We start from the raw sequence: 27,136 nt of genomic DNA, 5'->3' as shown, positions 1-27,136 counted from the left end.
AGACACAGAAATGAGTCTACTGATAATAAGCAGTACAGTATAGGTATAAAAGCATTAAAGGAAAAAAACAAAGGAAAACAAAACAAAAAATGGCAAACCCCTGCCATATCAGCTTCCTGGTAATGCATGTCTGTGATGTCATGGGACAGGGAGAGAGAAATGGCAAGTATTTCTCACAGCGGCTTGTGAGAAATTTTAGGGAGTTAGAAAGATGTGATAACCTGTTGACTATAAACAACTTGCAAGTGCTGTTTTTCTACCTTGTTTTTCTGTTCCTCTCAAGGACAGTGCATGAGAAAGATGTTTCTGTTAGTTAGCCAATAGAATAGAAGCTATCATACCACTCTATAAAAACTGCGCAGTTCTTTCGAATAAAGCGCTTCTTTGCCTTTGCTACGATCCTGCCTCTCGTCTGTTCCTGCCCTGACCTCAGAGTGCCAGTGACACATGTCCACAGCAGTACTAGCAGCAGGAATCACTTTGCCCCACTGGCAGCAGCTGGGTAGCTTTGCTCACCTCACGGGAAAGCAGTTCCTGTGGGGAAGATGTGTGCTTGCAGACAGCTACAACTCCAGGAACAGACCTGGAGAGCCCAGAGGATCCTTTATAATGACTTAAATGACAGGGTAATGTTATTTCTTCTTTTTTTTTTTCCTTCTATTTTGAATTTGCATATTTTATAGAGATAAAGCCTAAAGCAAGTAAGTATCATTAAAGTAACATCCTCTTCTCCAGATCCTGGATGACATTCTAACGAACCACATGCTTTAAAGCTTCCAAGAAATTAAAGTAGCACAGCTCCATCAATGACAGCAACATGACTCCTTGCCTATTGGCAAAGTAATAAATATATTCTCACAACTTCACAAAAATATTTCCACATGCTGAAGTTCTGAGAAAACGCACCAAACTCAAATGAAATATAAGCTTTCCCATTCTCTAAACCAGAGAATTCTACCTAGTATGCAGTGTGACCTTGTGGTGACAACCCCTTGCAAAAGAGCCAGATGTACATAAACATGTGAATGGTAAAGTAATATCCCAGACATAAATGAAACCCAGTAAGTGAATAAAAAACTAAACAACAGACTGAAGTGGTCACATCACACAACACTGCCTGAATTATGGACCTAAGGAAGACTAGCTTTTGAAACACACACTCCAAGATTCCTCTCACCCACCAACCAACATATAGAACATAACTTCAAGTAACAACCTGCAACATCTTCTAAAATATTGAAACATGAGAAACACAACATGATGTTATTGTTCTGTCAATTAGAGAATAGTCGAGGTTGAAGATGACTGCCCCAGACTGTCTGCCCTTGCTCAAGCAGGGTCACCCTCAGCAGGTTGCTCAGGCTTGCAACCAGTCAAGATCAGAGTACTTCCAAGGGTGTTCTTTGCACAGCATATTCCAATGATCAAACACCCTTACAGAAAGGAAGTGTTTTCTTATGCATGCTGTTACATGGAACAGCAACTTACACTGAAAAGTTAAGGCAAATTGAAACACAAATCTTGCTTAGTGAACATTCTACAGGAAGTTTTCATTAAGACACATTTGATTATGATGTATTTGCAAAAAAAAAAAAAAAATGAAGGGAGCCTGACAAGACAGAAAATGATGAAGGTGTGACAATTATACATCATCACTCAGAAAACAGCCACAGACTGGGAAGAAGCTGAAGCCACCTCCAAAACAGATCCATGAAACAATTGGGAAAAACAAAAATTATGCTGCTTGTAATGGAGATGAAATTTCCATTACAATCACAGGAACAAAGTCTACTTTCTCATCACAGGAGGCAATACTGGGAAATACAGCAGAAGAAATCATAGTCTCCTTTTAACATCTGTAGTAATAAGATTTATGTGAACAATGAGGAGAGTGGATATAATAATTACTACCAATGAGCAGTGGAAAGGGTACAGTCTGTTCTTCTTCCAAGTCTAGGGATTCCAAGACTATGGAATCTGAGTGGTTATGCTAGAACTTTGCTCTTGGAAATTTTAGAATCATCCCTTATTGCTGAATCAGGCCCATACAAACAGTTACCTGCCATCCATGGACACAGTTACTGCTCCCTACTGCATTTAGCACATTTCTATTCAGCTGAACAAAGGACTATTCTGAATTTAATTAAAGTTATTACTGTTTGCTACAGGACTTGCTTATTAACCAAAAGTAAAAAGACCTTTTTTTAAAAGAAATAACATGAAAAAAAAATAAACAAAGCTTCTAGCTTCAAGAGATAGGAAATGAGAAAGGCAATAATTAAATGATGACAGCAGATAAGAGAGCTACTGCACTCACACTTACCTTGATACCAAAAGTGAAGACTGTCATGATTATTTTAAATATGAGTGCTAAACACAACTGCCATATAGCTGAATAGACTCCAGTGCCTGCTGGGCGGTCAGGAATATCGTCTACAATTTTGCTTGCGTTCATATCATTTCTGTAGTCACAGAGCGAGGAGGATTCTAATGGCCCACAGTCCGTGAAGAGCTCCTTAATAAGCTCACTGGTGTTTAGCCTTGTATATGGATTAGGAAATGCAATCACAGCTGTTATTGCTGCAACAATAATAACCTCCAGGACAGGATACTTCCCAAATTTTGTAGATTTGCGTCGACGACACCATGCAATATTTGCTCGGATGAAAAATGCTCCCCAAAGCCCACCAAATACTCCCAGAAGAATAAAAGGAAGCAGTTCAAAAAGGTACCAAGGAGTGTGATATTCCACATAAAAAAGAACTAGGCGGCTATTACCAAAAGGATTGATGGACCTTAGAACAAATGCAGCTACTAAAGCAGCAAAAAATGATCTCCATAAAGTTTTCAGTGGGAAATAGTAACTGACCTGCAAAAGACAATACATGAGAATTATTAGTGATTCAATTAAAAACCTGAAAGACAAGTTTATGCATGTGTTAGAATAGTGCTGCTCACATGGTATAAGCTAAAAAAGCTGCTCTGCTTTGTGTCTCTTACGAGCCTTCATGAGAACCAGTGTGCACTAGCTGTACTCGCTGATTTCCTGCTAATATTTTCACCTCCTTTCAACCTATATTGAAAGGTTTATCACAGATCTGTTATTTTGAAGACGTATGATTAAAACTAACAAAAAAAATTTAAAAGCCTCAAAACACAACATGCAATTTCATTTTTAAGCCCCACATAGCCTGATTTGAACTTTAGGACAGTTTTCTTCTGCATTTTCTGGACACAGAGGAAGTCCTCAAAATACCCTAAGAATATTACAAAATTACACATGAAAAAATATCTTCCCTGCTTTTCAGTTCAGAGATTTTTAGGGCTTTAGTTGTCTTTAAAAATGCCAATGATAGAAATAACATTCAATTGTATTTTGAAAATTACAATTAAAACTAATTTAGCATAAAACATATTTTGGAGATGAGAATTTGCTTGTTTTTAAGGTAAGTTTTATAGTATATTTGTCCTTTTAATAATTATCATCTTTTTCTAAATTATAATATCATTGTGTTTAGTGTCTGAAGCTTTAAATAATGTTTAAAAACTTGCTTTAAAAACTGTCCAATAAGTCTTGAAATCCTTTTTCAAAAATTAAGAGCCCTATTTCTTTTTTTTTTTCAGAATAAACTCCTAGATGGAAAAGCTGTAGTGTCTCTATCTGTATGTAAACTGTAGTTACTAACAGACACAGCCCTTTTCCACAATAAAATAACTGAGAATAAAGTAAAGGTGACATTCATTTAAAAAAATATATCTTCAGGAGTTTGCTGGTAACAGGACTCTTGGCTTTGAAATATGGGTCAAAAAATAATTTCGTTCTTAGGAGAGACTCCGTAGCTTAAAGGAGTCTGAAATTATTTAAACTAAGAGAGATTTTTTAGAACATTTATTCTTCAGTGCCATCTTTTGACATACCTCCTCCAGACTGAAAAGGACTCCACCAATTGGGGCACCAAAGGCTACAGAAACTCCTGCTGCTGAGGCAGCTGACAACACCTGGAAAACAATAAAGGTGAGAAGGTTTGTCAAAGTCTATTTGTAAACATAAACAACAAAATCTCACTATAGCTATAAGCCAAGTTTGCTGATGACAGAGCAGAACAGATGCATGGCAGAGCAGATCTTCACCATGCAGCCCTTGCAAGCTCCTGGCAAACTCCTAGCAAGAGTCGTGGCCTGTGAAAAGGAGCCCAAGCAGGAGCAGGTTTCTTGCAAGCACTGCAGCCTGTGGGTGAACCAGGCTGGGGCAGTCCTGAATGGCTGTACCCTGTGGAAAGGACCCATACTGAAGATATTTGTGAAGGACTGTCACCCATCGGTGGGTGACACATTGGAGCAGAGAAAGAGTATCAAGAGGAAGGAGCAGCAGAGACGCAGCAGCCCCTTGTGCCACTTTGGGATAGAAGAGTTAGGAGTGCACCTGAGCCTTTCAAGAAGGGACAGGGGGGGCAAGATACATTTAGTTTTGTTTTCATTTCTCACTAGTCTACTGTTGGCAGTCAAGAAACTTTCCTCAAGTCTGGTCTGTTTGGCCTGTAATGGTAACTGGTGAGGAATCTCCCAGTCCTCATCTTGACCTCTAAGCTTTTCATCTTACTCTCTCCTGCTGTCCTGCCAGCACAGAGGGGTGAGAGAACTGCTTGGCCAACACCAAGTCTAACCCATCACACTCTCACTAACAACAGTGAACTGAAACAGGGTAGAAAACACTGTTGCTACCAGAAACACTTTGTTCATGGGTTCCGAGTACTCTGCCGTCTTCACAATTGAAGACACTCATCAATTACCAAAGTTTAGAGCCAAGCACAGAAAGAATTTAAATAAAACCAAATAGTCTCTGAAGTGGAGACCATTCTGGAGTGGAGACCATTCTGGAGTGGAGACTCTGCCATAGAAATTATTTACGTGAGAGAATGCTGGGGATAATACATTGTTTTTAACATAGTAAATAACAATTGATAATCACTAAACATTGTCCAAGAAAACGAAGATCATCTTTTAAACAAATCAGTGTAAATGCACAAATAGTCAATACATTCTGGAAATGTTTTTTCAATAACTTACCTCTCTTTTTTTAGCTTCATTTGTACTGTATTTTGGAAAGAGGTAGGAAAAAATATTCCCACAGCAGCAGGCAACATGTACCAAAGGACCCTCTTTTCCTAAACTTAAACCTGATGCAACAGCCAAGACTAAAGTAATTGTTTTTATCATCAAAGTCCACTTCCCCAAATAACCTCTGATGATGAAGCCGCTCAAAATAGTTTTTATCTGGAAGAAATAAAAAACTGTATCTGTTACTGCATTTTTCAATTTTCAGAAAATAATTCATCCGTTAATTTTAGCTCAAGAACTTCAAAGCCAGCCTTTCAAATTACTAACTTTGTCACACTTTAAAACATGTATCATTTAGATTGCCATACTCAGTCTATCTGCTTGCCAGAAGCTTTTCATTGGCAACTTTCTTTAAAACACTGGGTAACAACATACAACTACAGTATCAATTACATTTAGTAGAAAGTTAATCTGCAGCAGCTTCTAAGACTGGATTAATAAATTTATGATGTAAATTATTGAGTGAAAGGCAGAAAATTTCTAAAGGAAAAATAAATCTGCAAAAACCATACTAAAGATCAATATATTGTAGTAATATCCCAACTTGCACCAATATCACCCCTGTTTTTTCTTTCTGTTTTACCATCACTACATAAAAATCAACAGTAGATTTCTTCACATAAAGATGGAAAAGGTCAGCCTACGTCCACCAGAAAAATGTGTCACTTGCCAAAGGTATTACTGTGCTTAAAAATGCTATATTGTAAGCCTGGAAAATATGTCCATGCAGAGTAAATAACATACAGCTACCATAGGACAACATGTCCATAAACAGGATGTACATTAAACACTGGGCAGCTGTGTCTAGAAAGTAAAGACAGCTAGATTTGAAAACCAATTTAAGATGAAATTTCTTCTGGAATAATGTCACAGAACTACTCCAGGCTTAAACAGAGGTGGATAAAAACAATATTTACAGAAAAACTGAAGAAGTGAGACTGACCAGAACTGATTTGACTTTGGATTTTTCTCACCCATTCTTGGATAGTAGCAGGCAGCAATGTAAACAGTGAGTTTTTGAGGACACTACATATTTCACGCTGTGACTGTTCATTGGTTTGTGCTACTTAAGGCAACTAAAGCCATTGCAACAAAAGATTGATGCTCTATCAAATGACCCATATCGTGTCAATGAATCGCTGCTCTCTTATCACCATAGCGAGGGTGTGGACTAGGGGAGGTTTGGAAATCATTCTTCAGAGGTATACTAATCCAAATGCTTCCTTAAAAAGTGGTCCCAACAGAAGCAAAATCTAGTAACCCAGAAGATTCTTTTAAATTTGGGGTATTTTCTCAGAAACAATTAGCAAAATTACATGTTTTCAGTTTGAATACTTGTATTAATATTTCTTCAAAGACACAGGGTGCTTCCTCTTGCCTTTCCCCTGACCCACTAAGACAGCAGTAATCTACATATTAATACGAAACACCTATAATATATATATGTACTAGTTAGACCTCACCTCAGGTATCCCTGAGCCACAGGCGTAGGGAGCAAATACCTTCACCAGAGAAACTGCTAAGAAGGCAAAGCTCAAAGCCCAGAAAATGTACATGATGTAGTTCATTATGTATGAACCTGGACCCTAAAAGCAAAAACAAGAAGTCAGAAAACGGATTTGATATAAGAGCAAAATCATTACTTAAAATAATCCTGAAGTACTCTTGCTGCAAGTACATTTATACCTACATTTTAAGGCACAATAATTATTGCCAAGAGAGAGTTTTGTTTGAAAAGCATAAAGCCATGACACCTGCACATCAGCACAGACTGGGTTATAAAAGGTAGAAAGTGTTCTAACACTTCATCTTACAAAGGAAAAATAAACATAGAACAGGTATATTTTTTAATAGCTAATAGCTGCTAAAATCTACTTTATCTTATTTAAAAAAAAAAGTCGAAAAAATAAATATATTAGATATAAGAGAGCACCATAGATGGATTTAATTTACATACAGCTATGATCAAGAATAGAAACTCTTGTGTTATTAACAGTTCTATATTCTCACAATTTCCTTACATTTGCAATACTCCAAGCCCCCTTGCAGCACATGAAATAGACATTTATTACACTATAATCTAGTAACCAATTCAAATGCTGAAAAATGGCACAGACAGTACAACCCAAATTGATGGTTAGAATCCTAACCTTAAGACCATTATTTTTTTTCCCTATTCAGCCAAGCTGCTGAACAAGACCATCAAGGAATACTCACTTCTGCTTGCCCAATTATTAGCTCTGCCCATGTTTTCCACTGCGGACATTTATCTCTCTCTTCAAATGTGGTCTCATTTGAACCCCAACAACACTGCTCATGGTTAAACCACAAAGCACTAAGGCAAATGCCTTCCTTCAAGTCAGTCATCCAGTCAGCAGCTATGTCAATTAATCCTGCCAATGCCCCTGTTTTAGAAACAGTTTTGTATTAATGTTCTGGTAAACAGAAATAACACACACAGCTAAAATGAAGGAATGTGCTTGTATTAACTGAAGTATTAAGTATTGACTTAGCTAAATAGACATTTAATACCCTACTGATTTCCAGGATTATATCCTGTTTTTGTTAAGATAAGACTAATATTTCTGAAGAATTAAGTACTTTGTATAATTCCCAAGTTAATTGACTTTTTTTTTTTTGCCTTTTTTTCCCCTATACCACAGTTCTCCAACAGTCCACTGAAACCAAGGAGTTAAGAGTAAAACCAGAATGGTTATTTTTGTGTGATGGAACAGTTTATATGCCACCAAGCCTGCTAAAAAGAGATGGGATTCACCTGTCTAAAAGGTGCAAAAGGATTCTAGCCCATGTATTGGCAAGTCAAAAGCAGTACTTTAGTAGAACAGAATTTCAACCAAATTATTAAAACACATAAACATAAGATCCCCTTGTAACTGAACTCAAGGTTGTACCATTTAAGATCCAGCAGACATACAACTGAAGGCATCTGAAACTGAAAAACCTACCAGTGTTCAAGACCAGAATTTGCTCACTTTGTTACTCAGAAACAGAATAAAGGAATTTTCATAAACAGCAGCTTAGGGGATGGAAAACACTACACTGCATGCTCCCATTTAAATTATCATAAACAATTTCCAGTGATTATAAACTCCTGGTTTGTGCATCCAGAAGTATATAAACATGCTACAAACTTTGCATATATATTAATTTATATGTGATTTGTGGAAGTGATTATGTATATACCTAAGCAGTAATTATACTGTTACCATGCTTTTTAATAGGCATAGCCTTACTCCACAACCAACTTTCCTAACATTTAATCTAAAATGTCTATTTGAAGTACTCATTTTGAAAAACTGGGCACAAAGTTTGTGACCTTTCCTTACTGCAGGTTTTAGTCACTTCAAACTATACTAACAGAAAAAGCAGCAGCACTGCCTGACCACCGGGCCACAAACTATTGGATGGTTTTAGTTGTGAAATCCATTCTAAAATACGTTAAGAAGGAAAGAGAGAACTGAAGTATAGGTCAACAGACTTAACCGGTTAAAGTCAGTGTTTTCTGTGGAAGAACCTCTGTAAAGGTACAACATAAACATACGGCTACATTCACTAGTCCATAAACACATGCTTTACAAGTGTGCTTGCCAAAACTACACATATACCAGAGCTACTTTTACAATCAACACTTCCACAAGAAATTCTACAGGTAAAAATAAAAATTTTACAGAAAGAGAAAAGATAAATCTCAATCACAGGATCAAAGAACATTGATAATTTAGTAGGTGGAAGTTCAAAAACACTTGAGAAACTGTCTCTAAATTCAGTGAGGATTTTGGTTCCCATCTGATCAGTAAACCCTCACCTCAAAATGGTGAAGCCTGTAAATCAAGATAGTCAACTTTTTTCTTCCCTTATGGAATTGCTGTAGCAGACTGAACCAGCTCTTAGCTGGGTTGGTGGTGAACAAAGGAAAAGCACAACAACTACACTTGCTGACAACAAGAAAAGAATCCTTTGTGTTTTCATTTACCTGACGCCAAACCAGTTAACGTGACTACCAACCATCCTGACCATGCATCGTACAAACTTTTTGTCATCTCCCATGCTGATTCTTTCTTCTTGCTGTTAATCTGCAAAGAGAAATCGGCATGTAGAGTTGTATGTATTTCAGTAATATGAATAATGAAACAAAAGGAAGTACGACATACAAATTGCGTGATGCAAGCCGCAAGCAAATAAACCCTCTCTTGAAACCACAAGTGTTCTGCTTGTGTTTAGTGTTTCACATAGATTTATCTATGTGAAACACATTTATCTGTGTTTCACATAGATAAATCAGCTTAATTATTCAGACACCAAGCAACTGACAAAGAAACACATATTTGCTTAATTTAAAGAGCTAAAATCCAGGAAATACAGTATTATTTCTGTGGCATACACCTAAACTGTGAATTGTTACATTATTTCCCTCCAATAGATTAAATACTTTTGAACTTCTAATTAAATTGTTTACTTTTGAACTAATTAAATTGTTAGCATACTAATAATAAGCTATTTCATAGGATTCAAATTCCAAAACTTCTACTTCAAATATAAACATCTTTATCTTTAGACTAAAAAACATATAAAAGTAAAATAAAATAAAAAATTGGATAATTACCCTAGAGTACTTCTAGACAACTATTATTGTACTGAAAAAGTTGCTATGCTTATTTTGTCCTTATTTACTCTGCACACTTAGCTGCAGTGGCACAGACACTTGTGTCAGTACAAAAGCAACATACATCACACTTCACTTTTCTGTACAAGTACCACCAAAACCACTACTGTACTATTACAAATACATCTACACTAGAAAATAGCCTTAAATATACTAGCATGCAAAAAATGCAGTACTTTAAAATTGATATTTGGGCGACAGGACCCATTCCCACTCTATTAAATTACTGCTATTAAATTACTGCCTCTTTTCGAAGCTATAATAATGCTGCAAGACTGCAGGTATCCAACTAAGCAGTGCTTTTTAAGCAGTAAAAAATGTAGCTGATGTAACTATGTACATATTTAAAGGACATGCATATATTTGTATGTGTTACTAAATCAGACCTTAACTCCAACATGCAACCACAGAAGTACTATTATTTATCTCAAGTACCCGTCTATGCCTTTCTCTGTCTTTGCATTTCTCTCGAACCCAGTCAATGGTATGGAAGTCATCGTATGTTCCTACTCCAGGAATAGGCTCATCCAGAAGGTCCAGTAAATGTGTTGAACTGTTGATATTTCCTCCATTTGTCATTGTATAATGAGTTCCTGCAGCAGAGAAACATGGGAATCAATTAATTCTGTTATAAATGAGGTATTCAAACTATGTTCATAGCACAGAAATTTCTGAACAAGTAATTAAGACACTTTCCATACTAAGCATATTGTATTGTCATTTAGGTCTCTCAATGCTGCATGCCACTCTTCTTTACTGTCATTCAGCTGTCAGTTAAATTTGTCCATTAGTGACTTTGTGTTTCCATTGGTTAAATAGGAATGTCCTAGTCAAATTATTCTGTTTTGTGTGCAAACTTCAGAAAAACTTCAACAGAAGCAAGAGGAAAAAAAGAGCAACTTTGACACACATTTAACTCAAAGTTTATTTCAATTTATGAACTACCAGAAGAAAATCTATTTGTACAAAAACAAAGCAAGGATGATTAGCTAGTACCTTCATATGTAACCAGTAATTTCTAAATATACATTCTACTGATTACCAATCTCTCCTACACATCTAAACCAAACCTAAAATACATTATTAACAGATTGTAAGTGCATCTAAAAAGCAACAAAAAAACCAAATACTCTTATTTTGGTTTTATGTATTTTTTTCAACTAAATCACAGAGCAGTCCTCCATCACAAAAAATTGGAAATATTGTATAAAGAAAATATTTTCTGCTAATTTGTCATCACTACCTAGTTTGTTCACAAGCAGTTTGCAGAGCAGCTGCAAGCCCCATGAATATTTACTGCACTGATCAGAATAAGAAGAGCAAGAGGGGGGTACTGAGAATTTATTCATTTTCAAAAGTGATAAAATAAAGTTTTCACTTATTTTAAGCTTTCAAATGTCATAAATTCTGTAATATATTGGCTTTTTTTTCTTAGTTCTCCCTTGTTTGACTAAGAACAAAATAACTTGCCCAACAATATACAGCACACCACAGTAATCTCTATTCATAAAGACATAGGCTCAAGTTGACCAAGATTTCTATCAGTTCAGACAGACAGCAGAACTCATTCACTAGACTGACACTGGGATTTTTAGGCAGGTGGGGGGTTTTTTAACCTGGGGTAGTTTTTTTTGTTTTTTGTTTGTTTATTTCCAGGCTTCTTTAATTGAGCTTCTTGGTATTGTCAGTAGAAATTTCCAACTAACCAAAAAAACCAAAACTAACAAATAGCTTGTCAAAGGACCTACTTGTAAATTCTCAAATGCTATAAATGCTGAGTTCACCAGCCCAAGTCCTCATAATAAGTCACAATTACATTTATACATAAGCAAAATGTGCCTTTTTCCTTTACAAATGTGAATTCTAAAATCTAGAAGAAGCAGTGTGACACCTGGCATTACACTATGACCAAAATGGTGCCTCAGTCATCTATTGCTCAAGAGGTCATGTTGATGCCTACTATATAACATACTGTTCACTCAGACATTTTCTTAGTGGTGAAAGACAAAACAAGAAAATCATACAAAATTCATACTAAGACAAAATGCAATCTATGCTATTCAAGATACACAAACAACTATTATTAAAAAATCTATAAAGATTAAAAGAAAAGTACAGAAAACAATGCAAATGCAGCAGACCAATAACACCAATACCATTCTCTTATGTGAGCCTGGCTGCCATCTTTAGCTTAATACCTTTTTCCCCAATCTGTGCCATACTAAATTCCCCCTCTATTTCCCATAGCTAAGCCCTGCAAATCTCTTCCCAAAGCTGCTGCTAGTCTCTCTTAAGGCAGACATAAAGAAGCATTACCTATGCTTCCATTAATAAAAGGCTAACAACAACAACAATTTAAATCAGGTTTGCTAATAGAGGTGATTGTGAAAACCTTGCTTTAGGATAAGGGATTCAATTCCCTTGCCATTTCCAATTCTCCTAACTAGAAGTCTAAGATAATGTCTGGATAGCTGAAAGGGCAAGGTGATCTTGTGGAACAGACACTAACAAAATTCAGTGTGATAACTAGTTTAGCTCTCAGAATTAAGACAGCAATAGAATACATTATTAAAATATTATTTTTACATGAAATCAGCTTCCTCTGGCAAAGCAAGGGGACATAAATTAACTTCACAAACAGCTTAATTATTAATCTCCTACAAAGTTCCAGTGTGATGACACAGTTTCCTGAACCTGAGTGAGTTGGGTTGGGCAAAAGCTTGTCTTTGCTTTGGAGGAGTTGGTTTTATGCCCTGCTATAAATGAAGCCGTACCAAACTACAAGGAGCATGCAACCCTATACTACAGAAGGCAAAGGAAAGTTGAGAGTTATAAATGAATCACAAACAGTAAAAGATTATTTTATGCATATCAGAAGGTGCTAAATTGGAATTCCCACCAGGGAATTATCAGAGATGCTATCATCAGTGATGGCACCCGACCCATAGCAGAAATTGGAGTAGATTACAAATGACGGTCATTGTCTAGATACAGTAAAAATCCCACTGAAACTATGTCACTTTCCTACTTTGCCAACAGTTGCTGGCACACCAAATACTGGAATAAAAGTGATTACTGTATGATGGGGAAGAGACACAGAAGAAGATAGGAAGCTGAAGAGGAGGTTTTGTTGAATACAGAGCTGCTATGAGTGCCTGATGCAACAACTGAATAGCTGTAATCTCGTACCAAGTGAAAGAACAGGCAGCAGTGAGTGTGGTAGAAAAGATTCCTTAGAGGACCATGAAGAGAACAACTCTACAATCTGATGCTCTGTATCTAAGATACAGAACTCTGAGATAACATTCTCCTGCTAGCATTATGATCTATGTAGTAAACAACTATTCTAAAGTAGATGTTAGAGAAATATATTTTTACTAAGACTCAATATTTTTCAAGATTTCACTTCCCTTTCTACCCTTCCTTCTCTAGCATTTCACACAGCAAGATGCTCCTTCCAGCTATGAAGATAATGATTCTCACCAGCATAAACACACAAATTCTCACTATTTACTCATAAAGTGTCATTAAATGTATTTTCAATGCAATGTTAAAACCCTTACAAGAATACAAATATTTCATCACAACATTCTAACCACCAGACAGGAAATCACCATTGCCTAGATAAATCGAGCACTTAGCAAACCTTCAGAAGTATTTCCCCTTCCGTCTTCTCCTTCTTCCCCAGTCATGAAGTTTCAAGATGTTTTCTCAGGCTACATGCTTTTCACCACAACAGAAGCAGTTTTGGTTTTAAAAACCACAATAAGCACTTAGCATACAAGATGCATAGGTATAGTCCCTAGCTACAATAAAAGAACACTTCTGAAGTTCATCTAAGGACACCCAAGCCATTTTGGAGGTGTAAAGTAAGTAAAGCCTTTTTGTTAAATTTGAGTTTGCTTAAAGCAGCACGCAGAACTTTTATTATTACTGCTATTCCAAGCTAACCCATGTTACTAGAGAGAGGGAAACAGTATTGATATTCTCAGAGGCTTAGTACAATTCATAAAAATCCTTATAAAGCAAACAGTCATTCCACACTTTGCAAAAATAAGGCAAAATCACAGAATAGTTTAGGTTCAAAGGACCTTAAAGATCATCCAGCTCTTGGGCAAGGACACCTTTCACTAGACAGGTTGCTCAAAGTCCCATCCAACCCGGCCCTGAACACTTTCAGGCACGGGGCATCTACAGCTTATCTGGGCAACCTGTTCCAGTGCCTCACCACCATCACAGTAAAGCATTTCTTCCAGAATCTAATCTAAACCTCCTCTCCATTTGAAGCCATTCCCCCTTGTCCTGTCACTATGCACCCTTATAAATAGTCTTTCTACATCCTCCTTGTAGGCTCCTTTCAGGTACTGGAAGGCAACAATTACATCACCTCAAAACCTCTTTTCCAGGCTGAACAAACCCAACCCTCTCAGCCTTTCCCCAAAGGAAAGATGCTCCAGCTCTGTGATCATCTTGGTGTCCCTCTGCTGGACTTGCTCCAACAGGTCAGTGTCCCTCTTATTCTGGAGACCAAGAGCTAGATGCAGCACTGCAGATGGGGTCTGAGCAGAGCAGAGGGGCAGAATCCTCTCCCTGGCCCTGCTGCCCACACTGCTTTGGATGCAGCCCAGGACATGTTTGGCTTTCCTGGCTGCAAGTGCACATGGCCAGGTCGTGTCCAACCTTTCATCCACCAATACCCACTTGGGTCTTGTTAAACATCATGAGATTCCCACGGGCTCACTTCTGGAGCTTTTCCAGGTTCCTCTGGATGGTATCCCATCCTTCACGAGTGTCAACAGCACCGCTCAGCTTGGTGTCATCTACAAATTTGCCAAGCATCATTCAATCCCTTCATTCATGTCATTAATGAAGATATTAAATAACGTCAGCCTCAATATGGACCCCTGAGGGACACCACTTGCCACTTATCTCCAACAAGACTCTGAGCCATTTATACCCCTAGCCTCTGGATGTGACCATCCAAACACTTTATTATCCATCTAGTGGCCTGTTCATGAAATCCACATCTGTCCAGTTTAGAAAGAAGGATGTTGTGGAGGCCCATGTCAAAGGCTTTACAGAAGCCCAGATAAATGATATCTGTAACCCTTCCCATTTTCACTGATGGAATCACCATCTCATAGAAGGCCACTGGGTTGGTCAGGCAGGAACCTTGGTGAAGCTCTGCTGGCTGTCCTGAATCTCAACATGTAACTGCTGTGAGCTGCTGCAATCACAGACTGAAAGCTTATAGACAGTAGGCTTCTAGTCAATAAAAGCAACATGCTTCTTCAGAAACAGGAAACTCTTTTGGGGAGTCAGTCACTCTAAGTCTTAAATGAACTACCTTCTAGAAAGGCAGCTGACTTTTGTTATCCTTCCACGCATGTAATTCCAAGCCTTGAGCACAATCCTTTCTCAGCAATCAGCTCTGGCATTGCTGAAGAACTGTTTCAACTCAAGTTGTTAAAAAAAAATATTGCACAACATTAAAAGAAAAAAACTGTAGTAAGCATTAAGGTTAGCAGTTAAACACTGTACTTTGGGACACCTGATGAGAATGAAGTACAAGAAAAGCAAAAATGCTACACAATAGAAACTGGAATAAGAAAGGTGGATTCCAACACCATAAAAAAAGCTGTTATGTCTGAAGAAGTGAAGGATTTTTTCTTCTTGTTTTTTTTATTTTTTTTATTTTAATGAGAACATTAAAAATACAATCCAAAATTGCTTGAGAAGATACTATGCCTGACAAAAAACCACCAGTCATTACCATACTGCTCTCCTGCATTTCTCTTTGAACATGAAGTTATACTCAATGGCTGTTGGGTCCCAACACTTATCCAACTTCCTGCATGGCCTAGCTAGCTTCTGCTGATGGAACCACTAGGTAAAAAAATTACAGGTTTTGCAATACTCACAGAAGCTACTTTATATACCAGGATTCCTCCCTGCCTTTTGTCCCTCATTTAGGCAAGGAATCTCTCTTCTTTCATATTTTATAGATCTGCCTCATACAAGCAGTATTCAATCTTGATTGATGTTGGAACTATGATAAACATGACAGAAAGCTGATTTATGTAGGTTACACAGAGCAATTTTGAGGCCGTGCACAGTATTTTTAAAAGCTGCCTCACCTCCTGCAGCAGTAATCCCATACTGCTTTGTCTTTCTGCAACTCAGGAGATTTCTTTCAAATTTAAAAGTAACCCGGGAACACATGCAGCTGATGAAAAATGTGTTTTAAAAACACCTGAAAAGAAAAATACCTGGTAAGTTAATAGCTAATTTATTTCACACAAGAAAGGGATTTAACAACATACATGCTGCTCCTGCTCACGCATAACTCTTCAACAATCCTCCCCAACTCTTTCCTTGTAGGCTGTGCTCCTTCTTTTCTCATGAAAATAATGAGAAGAGAAACATCAAGATTTAAGACAAATGCTGCATCCTGCGTCGTCAAACGATGCACGACAGATTTTTATGTGGTAATCCACCACGTGATTATCTGAACAATTACCCAGTATCACCTAAAGAACAAATCCCCACAGCTACACCCCCGCAACAGAATAAGGTACAGAACTGAGACACGAGCAGGCTTCTCAAGAGGGCGGCTATCAGAGTTAAGAAGGGACCACAATCTTCTGATAAAGCTTAAGACCCCTTCTATATGCTACACAGCACATGATACCCATCTTCTGAAGGCACTTCACAAAATCCATCACTGTCTCAATTACCTTAGTCCATTTTAAGAAATGAGACATACCTCTTGGGACATAAATTACACAGTATGGCTGAGCTGATCTAATAGACTGCTGCCACACAAAGAGTAGATCTTGCTCCCCCTATTTCTCCCTGCTGTTCTTGGTCACACACTCCCACTCTCACCCTTGGATCAGCTCTGTCACCCTTGATCTGACTGCACAGTAAACCAAACCAACATGCTACAAAAGTGACAACAACAACAAAAAAATCTGCCATTATAAGGAACTGGAATCAAGTTTCTATGCTGTTGGACAAGAAACAGAACCAGTGCATGGGCAAAAACTGAGAGAATAGATGGGGAGCAACAAGCTTACCCCCTTCCATAGCAACAACCTGTCAGACTAGTTATCCTGAAATACATAAACACACCCTTGGGGTCTTGTTAGATATTAATTATAACTTTCTGCTGCAAACAACTCAAAACTATAAATATTAATGTCCAGACACTATACAGTAACATCTATTTCACAGAGCTCAAAACTCCCTAAGGTTTAGAAACATTCCAGAGTTGTGAAAACAACAACAGATAAACAATGTCAATGCTGTATTCAATAGCAAAGCAATAATAGGACCTAATTTCTCAAAGGTGTTTCTCTACAAGCTATGTAATTGTTAGTTGCTGCTGCTCACCCATCCCTTTTTCTAAGCAATGCACAACTACACAGCATTTGCCTCAGCTGCTGTTCTCATGACAGCAGTGAAACATGTCTCCTTTGGGCTACTCCCAGCAGTGTGAAAGGAAGAAGGAAAAAAATACATGCACCTCTGGGAGTGAAAATGAAGTCAGTCAGATTACAGTAAAGGCTGGAATAAGCTCCCCCTGACATGACCATCCAAATCTGCTGAGTGTTAAAATCAGCAGGGGTTGTAGCTTTCCGGAGGCCAGGTTCTAATCCAAGGCTTTGCTTCACCCGTGTGTCCTTGGGTATTAGGTGGCAAGGGGAGTGGAGACAGGGAAGCACCCGGTCTCCACACTGAAAGGATCACTTACGCTTGTAACAAAGAAGATTTGTAGACACGAGGCATGTGTTAGTGCCTCAGCTTCTTTCTGTCACCATATTCAGACCTCAAAGTATGAGGCTTTCAATTAAAAAGACAAGAAACAACCACCAGTTTATTTTAATTTGTCTGTAACCACTCAAAAAGAGTCATTAAGCACTACTTCCTTTTCCTGGCTAGAAGCAATTTTTACATTTCAGAATCAGAAGCACAGCACACAATGCCAGTGTTATTTGCTACTGTTGATGATTAATGATCCTAAAGTCTTTGTAATCTAGTAAAACATTCCACTTGCAACTTTGAATTTTCAGCATGTCTCTTCAGTTAGCTCTTCTAACTGCATCAAAGGCTTTCAAACAGTAACTGGTCTCTGCATTACAATCAAAATGCATATAAAATTGACACAACTATATATACACAAACAAAAAAGATACGCTGGAAAAAAATACGAGAAAATAATAAACGGGAAACAGGAAGACATGGAACAAGTTTTGAGGAACGAGGATAAGCTGTACTATTTACCGAAATACTTCATGATAATACCCTCCATTTCACCTGCCCCCAAATAGACCTGGGTTTAAAAATAACCTTTTAAAAAGTAGGAGTGAAATCAAAGTTTAATAGTAGCACTTCTAAGTTAAACCAAGACTTTTGAAGATTTGTTTCCACCACAAATAGACACAGGAAAAAAAACCACCAAAACCTTGAGCTTTGGCTTTTCGCTTTAGGTGAAACAAACATTTCTGTTTCTATGATGCAGCACCAAAAAAAAAAAAAAAAAATTACTACTACAGATTTCTTTTTTGTATTCATAAAGGCAGACGGACTATGTTTATTTAATTATGTCTATGATGAATAGGGACTTCAGATATGCAAGTGAAAAGTTATTGAGATCCTCCCACTACTAAATGTACTACTTATATTTAAGGTGAATAATGAGGAAGAAGATGAGAAAAATAGAAGGTATATAAATACCTAAAGTTACAGAAAGTAAGCATTACAAAAGGGAAGTTATCTATGATCTAACAATGACCAAGGACATCAGAGTCAGAATACCAGAAATTTAGGTAATTAGATTTCTAAGTGCCGCTGCTGCATGCACATAAGAGCAACTTACTTATATGTTGTTTTAGAGGGCAAAGACAGGACTCAGCAAAAATAATAATTCTATTCATATGATTATCCCAATCAGACCACATTCAGGCCCAAGGAGGGCATAATCTTGATCTGTTTATTAGCTTTCTAATCTCAAATAAAAATACATCAAAAAATTATTTCCAAAACTGAGAAACATGCTTCACAGAGAACCTTACCAGTTATACAGCACATGCAGACAGATAACCTGTGACTACCTAAATTAACTGTATTTACATCTGATGGTACTTCATGCTAATCACCAAAGTCAAATATGCTAAACTCATAATTGAAAATCTTTATCCTTCTTTTATACAAGGAACCTTAAAACAAAGCACAGCAGAAATACAGTGATATAATCATACTTCTCCGAGCTGGGTTTTTTCTCAAAGTACTTTGAGAATGATAATAATCCTGATTACATTTTCTGTTTTGAGCATGTAATTAATCAAGCAAAATAATTTTTTAACTCTCACTCTGCAACCAATAATATTTAAGGGTCAAGCTCGAGCTCTGAGCATGTGTACACAACTTTCATACCCATTTATTTCAAAGGTCACACTGGTATTGACTTTTGACTTATTACTAATTCTTAAACATAAGAGGACCTTAAGCAGAAATGCAGCCTAAAATACCAAAGTATAAGTTTTATCACTTAAGAGCATCTGAACTGGCTCAACATACATCTGACTCAAAGTCTTCCTAGGCTATTATTAAATAATCTCTGCCCCACAGTTTACAGTAACAGGTGAGGCTCCAGGTGGCTGACAGGTTTCCCCTGTTACTATCAGTACTGTCTAAGCAAGAGAAATTGCACCTTTATGGCTGGTGACTGGTGCATGATACATGAAATAGTGACTTATTTTATCTCCCAAAAAAATTAGGTTTATGAAAACTAAGCCATCAGTACATCTGGCATATTCTTTATACATGTAGTTTTCACATCTCCTGGCTACTGACTCTATCAGAGATTATTAGTGAAACAAAAATTCATTAATTTTGCTTGAGAATTTCCAATTTCTTAAATCTAAGACATGTTTATGTTCATTCAGAAAATAACTAGGAGTTAACAAAGCTTGTGCCTACTAAAGATAAAGTCTTGCTTGATCTGGTAGCCTAGCCACTATACATGTTCTGCGTTGCTCAGATTTCAAATTTTATAGTGGGGTAAAATGAATGCTTATTTAGGAATAATAAAAAGAGGGTCAGGGGTAAGAGAATTAGTGTGAGGATGGATGTGAATGGCTGCAAGACAAGCAAGATACTGATCATTCTGAACTTTCAAAAGGGTCAAGGTAGTAAAAACGATGCCAAGATAAATCTGAGGGCAACACAAGTAATTTATTTACATATGTTGCAGTATATGGTTTGCTATATGAAAAATTCTTACAGAAATGTACATGCCAGTTATTTGGGATATATGCAATCCTACATCAGAACTTTTAAACTCTTTCTGAGAAGTAGTATTTTAAACTCTTATTTAGTAGAGAACAGAGCAGAAGTGAATTGTGTTTCTGAATTTTTATTTGTGTGGCAGGGAGGATAAGTAGGTCTGGAATGATGCATTTAGTATCACATAAAAAGAAATCTTAGGACAACACAAGTCAAAGAAGCTCCTGGTAAGAAGTATTCAGTAATATCTGTTTAGCTTTTTCTTTTATAAAAGACAGTTGTGAGTAATCAACATAAAAGATAAATACAAATAATAAATACATATTTTTTTAAATCTTTCTATTTGATGTTTCATAGTGTACTTGCATGGGGAAAAAATCTTCTTAATGCAAGCTAACAGATCAGGCCTTTAATGATAATGTATTATAATACTTTGTATTTTATCTCCCTGAACATTAGTGAAGGTCGTTAATTAAACCTCAAAGACCCCTGCTGATTTAAACAGTCATTTCATAATTGCTGAGGTACAGCTACTTTGGGGGAGCCACTGCAGTCAAGTAGAGCAACAAATGCTTTGATGTTACACAGCAATTTTGCATGATGTGAACATTACTCTGCAGGACATACCAGTTGTGATTATGTGAATAAGGGGAAAAATTCACCAGCCTTTAACAATTAAGTCTGCTTTCTTGGAATATCTTTACCCATGATCTCTGAGCTTGTTATCACAATGCTATGAAATCTACATGAGAGGAAAATAAAAATCTTGGTAGTACACAAATTAATGTGAAGGACTTACTTTCAATTTCTGATTTTGTCTGCTAGCATTTTGAGCTTTATTTCAATAGCTGAATCACAACAGATTACTGTGACAAAGCAGCAGGAAATACAAATTTTGGTTACATCCACTGAAACAAACTGGTCTGGAGTCATCTTATGAGACATATTGTCGTGGTTTGATAAGCACTTGAAATATTCAGAACTGCAAAAGATTTTGGTGACACTATTCAGGTTTTGGACTTTTTTTAATCTAAACTCACTAGAGCAAGCCCAAGAAGCACAAGTAACATTTCTTTGAAATACAGTATTGGAATATGGGAAGCACAAGCCCTAATAAAATTCAGTGGAACTCCAAAAATAACAAGTCACAACTGGGAATTGTCTTTCTGGCCTCCAGAAGTGTCACCACAATGGAACCACCTAGCTGAATCCTCCACAGCCTTCATTACAGTATTTGCAAACATTATGTTTAACAGCAATACTCCAGCGTGGCACACACCACTTTGCACTGCAAATATCTACTTTTTGTATTGTAAAATCAACTAAAACCTGTTATTTTCCATACAGCTGATAACATTTCAATGTCTAACTATAACTGCAAAGTGTCAGTATAACACTGAAAGTGTCATGTTAGGACTGTTTTGCAGTTCTCATATTTAAATCTATCTACAAATCTAAACTCACAGAATGGTTGAGGTTGAAAGGGATCTCTGGAGGTTACCTTGTCCAAACCCCCTACTCAAGCAGGGCCACCTAGAGCTGTTTTCCCAGGACCATGTCCACATGGCTTTTGAATATCTCTGAGGAAGGAAACAGTCACAGTCTGTCTGGGTGACCTGTTACAGTGCTCAGTAAGAAACTGTTTGCCCACGTTCAGAGGGCACCTCCCATGCTCGGTCTGTGCCCATTGCCTCTGGTCCTGTCACTGGGCATTGCTCAGAAGTGCCTGTCTCCACCTTCTTTGCACCTTCCCTTCAGATATTTATATTCGGCCTTGATAAGATCCTAAATTCACATTGTGCAAATCTTTTAAGAAAACACTCACCTCAATTTCTTAGAAGTGGTTCTAAAATCAAACTTAGAGAACTATCTAGCACTTACTAGACAGCATAAAATTTGCTTGTCTAAAATAAACTGTACTGGAACTTGTTGATGTTCTTAAGATATGCTAAAAAACATTCTAAGAATCATTAAAAGACAACAAATAACCTTCTATGTAAACTACTAAAAGACAGATAAATTGTCAGATGAAAATAAATTATCATCTAATTTATTTACAGAAATAAGAGTTTGCACGGGCATCCAAACCAATAAATTTCGATGAGATACATGGAGAGAAAAAAATAATTTTATGTAAATCATATCTCTATTCTCAGCCTACCTCCTCTCTAATGCTTACGCCAGCAGCTATAAATGTTGATAACATTCTAATTTTAGGTTGCCCAATTTAAACAAAAGTAGGAATTCACTACATTTATTGTTTTAAATACCACATTGTGATCATCCAATCCAAAGAAGAAAACATATTCTCAGAATTTGAAGGCATAACTTTTATTCCTGCTACCACTTCTCAGAACAAAACCAAATCTTTACAGAAGGTATTCTACTTTGAATTTACAGTGAGAAACAAAATGTAAGCTCAAAAGAGAATTCCCTCCCCCCCCCCCAACACTGATAACACTTTTCTTTCTAGATCTGCTTCCTTACAAGCAACAGTGTAAAAAACCTCCCCTGAAGTACCAGTTCCTTATGAGTTCATCAATATTTGCTGAGCTGACACATGACCATTGCAGAGCTTTCCCTTGGCATAGCAAAGACGGCAACAACCGGTCAAGTCTTAAAAACCAGGTACGGAAACTTCTAAGCCAGACAAACACTGTTCCTATACATGCTAGTGGAAGGCAGGTAAATATTCTATTTAGTAACTCTAGCTAATTTGGTCGTAGTCAAAGACAAACACAGATTTTGGAGGGTTTCTTTTTCTGCATGAGATGGCTTTATTGGTTAAAAAACATACACACCAAAAAACCCGCGAGGGAGCGAAAGGCAAGCCTGCCACATATCGAAGATGGAGTCACAGGGCGATGAGATGCGAAGCAGGACTGATCTGCCCGCAGAGAAAACAATCCCTGACAACACAGGAACCAGCCAGAACTGAATTCTCCTTCCACAAAAGGCATCGGGCAGGCGAAAAAAATCAGTTCGATAATTTGCAAGCCTTTAGGTCCCCGTTTCAAACGCGGACAGCGGTCCCGCACGTACAGCTATGCAAACAAGTAACCCAAACGCCAATCCGGCATACCTCGTTTATGCAACTCCCGGAGCGGAATGCCGTCTCCTCCCCCTCCATCGTAGGGCAGATACGGATCGGAAGAGACATCCATGGACGTGACGAACACGAGGCCCGCCTGCCGGCTCAGGAGGGCCGTGGCATTCCTCACGCAAGTGCGGCCGCGAGGGCCGCTGCCATGTTCGGCCGAGCCCGGCCTGCGCCGCCGCCGTGGCTCTGCAGCGCCGGGCTCTGCGGAGCGGGCTCGGCCCCGCCGCTGATGTCAGCGCGGGGCGGCCCCGCCACCTGCGCCTCCCGCCCGCCACACGGGCGGACGCTGCTCCGGCCGCACGGCACCGCGACGGCGCCCACGGAGCGCCCGGCGGTAGAGGGCGGAAAGCGGCCGCTGCAGCGGACGGCAGAGCCAGCCCCGCCGGCCGAACGGCGGGAGGGATCCGATCGAATAGGTGAACCGGCCAAAGCTGCCACCCCGTCAACAGGTGAACGGTGGGGCCCGGCTCAGAAAAACGGGCAAACCTGCCGCGAAACAGCTGCCCATAGTTCCTGCACCTCTCTGGAACCACGCCTGCTGACGCTTCGAAACACCTATAATCGCATTTTATCTGGAAGGGAAGATTCGTGTATTGCTGGGGGCTGGTGAGAAGCCTCCTTCCTAGGCATTTTATTTACTCTTTTCTAACATCAAAACGATTACCTCAAAGGAACAACAACATTAACCTGCCAAAAGCCAACCCCTCTGCTCCACAGGATCAGCTCACCCCACTTTCATCAACCTCCTATCCCCCATTCACGTAGAACTTTCAGTCCCATAGCAGTGACTAACAGATTTGAACATGTGTCATAAAAAAAAATTAAAACAAAAATTTAATTACATATCTAACTAAAATGGAGTAGTGTCTCCATTTTTTTGTGTGTGATTATTCTGGTATTATAACTGTGTAACATGCGTACTCACACTACAAAGCTTGGGGTGGGGGTGGAAGAAAATGTAATAAACACAAGTCCACACTTAGCTTGCATTACTCTACACATTGATAAAATGGTCTGAATCCCTTAAAAGTCACAGCTCAAAATAGGCAACAGCCCACATGAATACTAACCAAGGCATTCATGTGATGCATCATCAAGCCGTGGCTGTTAGAGCACTGGCAAAGCCCAAGCACTTCAAACAGCCGAGATCTAAAGACAGGAAATCCTACACTGACTACATGCTTCCATTTGAAGCAGATACTATTACATATTGAATCCATATACTATTTTATGTTGAATGTATGATCTTGTCCCGGTCCAGTCTTGCAACTGCTGATAAGAGCAATCGGTAAGAAAGCTATTTTACATGAGATTTCCATAATTGGTCCAGCAGTAATGAAATACATATGGAAGGTATGCACAGTTTTTCCTTTTCTTCCCCTTCAGCAGGTAGCAAAGTTAAATATATTGCATGCCTACTGCACAAGGCCAGCTTCCATTTCATTCACACAGCAAACAAGGAATTAATTTTATTGTGTATGCCTTTGCACCTCTGTAAGTGTGACAGAGTTATTTTAGTTTTCAAATGCATTAGTTTCTTAAATAATTTTCCATATATGTTCTTAGGGAAGTAATTTCTCTTATAAGCCAATGTTACAAGCTCTGCACTGCAAATGATCATTTTGAGGACAGAGAAGAACATTAAGAAATGTTACATTTACTTCACACACTTGTAAAAATACTAAATATTAAAAAATATGTCTCCGATACAAACATTGAGAAAATGCTGGCATCTCTATAGGTGGAAAAACAAGTGAGAAAAGGGGGGGAAATGAGCATATAGCAAAATATGTTTCAAAACCTTAAAGACTACCTTATCTCCAAGACAAAGGGAACCCTTGAGCCGTAGATACTCAATTCTTAAAAACAGCTCCATTTGCTATCACCTATACAAACAAATGCTTTTTTAAGAGTGGCCTCCCACAAACTTTTTAACAAAAAAGCCGGAATGTTTAAGATCTTCCACATGCAAAACTTTCAGAGCCATTATGCATTTCACCATTTATTTTTGCCTGTGAAAAGACAAACCTAAGCACCTCTTAACTTCAAATTATCCATATGCCTTATTTCCAGAGAAATACAACAGAAATCCCTGAGCATTCTTAATTCCTTATCTCAAGAGAACCTGGAAGTAGTCTGTAATCTCATTGTAAGGTTCTAAATAAAAAATCATTCACAGCAGGAAGAAATGCAACAGTTTCTGTAACCTGAAGCAAGAATTATTACAGAATGAACCGTTAGTGCATTTATTAAATGTTGATTATAGATGACAACACTATAAATTCAACTTCATACTTGAAAGAATTTGAAATATAAGATATAAAGGACTTGCATTAATAAAGTCTGGAAGATCATCTCTACTTTAGGAGTTTCATGTGGTTACAGAAATTCTGGAATTTCTTACAACTGATAATTGAGTCACAGCAAAGAAATGGCTCACTTGTTGGCCTAAACCTGTTCATTGGACTAAGGCAAATGCAAAATTTCTGCCCAAGATGGAAATTTAGTTTGAGCTGGAAGAGGGGAAGGATATAACTTATATGAGAGCATATCTGATCAACTGTGGATATGAGGGAAAGTCATAACAAGAAGTGTGCCATGAAAAATAGATAAAGTAATATTTGCTACATGAAATTTCAAGGGTCCACCTCATACTAAAAATGTATTCAGCTTTCAAAGGTCACTGCTTATAGACTGGCTGCCAAATACAGCCCTTTGTCTACACTTAAAAAGCAAGGCAGTCATTTTCCCTTCTCAGTTACCAGTATCTTGTGTTCTCATTGTTCATACCCATCACCACAGTGTGTATTTCCTTTCCTACACTACCAGGAAAGGTGATTTTAGTTTTTGTGTTGTCTTGGTTTTCTTAAGAAAGAAAGATACTATGCATACTAATGCGACAAGCAGTCTTTTTCCTTTGCAAATATCTAAACACCTATGCAATTTAATCTTTCCAAATTACTCTTTTTCTACCTGATCTGAAAAAGTGCATGGCTTGAACTGACAACTTTATATTCCAAAGAGTGTGTCAGTTATTTCTGTTGTGAAGTTCTGCAAATTCCAAAATTATAGTCATTTAAATGGTGTCTCTAGCTAACTATGTACTTTGAGTATTATGGAGTACAAAGCATTATGAACACTTGTAAGGCATAAAGCAAGTTTAACAATAGCCTTATTTTAAATGGTGAGAGCCCCTTCAAATTGCCAATTTACTACATGTAACAGCTCATATGTAAACAGCAGGTTTGTATAGCAGCTTGTTTTCCAAATGTCATCGCAGTAATTATAGCCTAGATCCCAATCCCAGAAATCCTCCATGCCCAAATAACTTCACACATCCAAGTGCTCCCATTGTTCTCTGCAGGCACAGCCTGTGGTTAACCATAACTTAGATGCACCTGTCTTTGCAGAAGTCCATTGTTCTGAAAATACTGGAATGCACACAGGTGACGTGCCTTTAAGGCATACTAAGAATGAAAAAAGGCACTTTTATCCTCTCTCCACACTTTGTCTTTTCCAGTTTAGGGAAAGAGAAGAATCATATTCAAGGCCAAGTATCTGACAATATAAGAACAAGTCAGAGGTTATACAGTCAGTTACACCCAGAGAAATATGTTTTGAAGGGACAAAACAAGGCCAATGAAAAGAAGGGAAGTACCACAGAGGTATGACAGCCTACTTACCCAAGCCTGCTGGAGGGAAGACCTTAACTCTGAAGCACTTCCCACCATTGCATATTCAAAGGTAAGCTAGGTTTAAAGAAGACAGCCAAGCACCTTGCTACATATAAAATAAACATGCTCTCACTTCTCCCAATTACTTGCTTTATTTTGGTGACAGACTACGTAATTTTGTCGCACCAGATAATGAAAATTAAAATAATGTCTTTTATGAAATTACAAATGTAAGTTTTGGGATGCTGAATGATTTCATCAGCATAACAA

At 37.9% G+C, this 27,136-nt stretch overlaps 1 protein-coding gene across 6 annotated transcripts in view; it reads right to left on the bottom strand.

Annotated features, from left to right (window-relative positions):
* The window catches only part of CLCN3 (chloride voltage-gated channel 3), a 60,313-nt gene that overhangs the window by 13,114 nt on the left and 20,063 nt on the right, over positions 1-27,136 (bottom strand). For 3 of the 6 annotated variants that reach the window (XM_059844520.1, XM_059844524.1, XM_059844521.1), the window contains exons 3-9: positions 10,238-10,395; positions 9,113-9,212; positions 7,336-7,523; positions 6,582-6,704; positions 5,068-5,274; positions 3,919-3,999; positions 2,324-2,869 (exon numbers count right to left, since the gene is read on the bottom strand). In XM_059844520.1, the coding sequence (XP_059700503.1) occupies positions 2,324-2,869; positions 3,919-3,999; positions 5,068-5,274; positions 6,582-6,704; positions 7,336-7,523; positions 9,113-9,212; positions 10,238-10,395 (1,403 nt within the window). Of the gene's footprint in view, positions 1-2,323; positions 2,870-3,918; positions 4,000-5,067; positions 5,275-6,581; positions 6,705-7,335; positions 7,524-9,112; positions 9,213-10,237; positions 10,396-15,939; positions 16,058-23,174; positions 23,396-27,136 lie in introns of those variants that run through there. The other 3 variants (XM_059844523.1, XM_059844525.1, XM_059844522.1) reach the window with 3 other exon arrangements.

The sequence above is a fragment of the Haemorhous mexicanus genome, chromosome 4 (genome assembly GCF_027477595.1).
Source record: "Haemorhous mexicanus isolate bHaeMex1 chromosome 4, bHaeMex1.pri, whole genome shotgun sequence".
Classification (NCBI taxonomy): Eukaryota; Metazoa; Chordata; class Aves; order Passeriformes; family Fringillidae; genus Haemorhous; species Haemorhous mexicanus.
The sequence above is the reverse complement of the archived record's forward strand: the minus strand, read 5'-3'. Positions and strand labels throughout refer to the sequence as shown.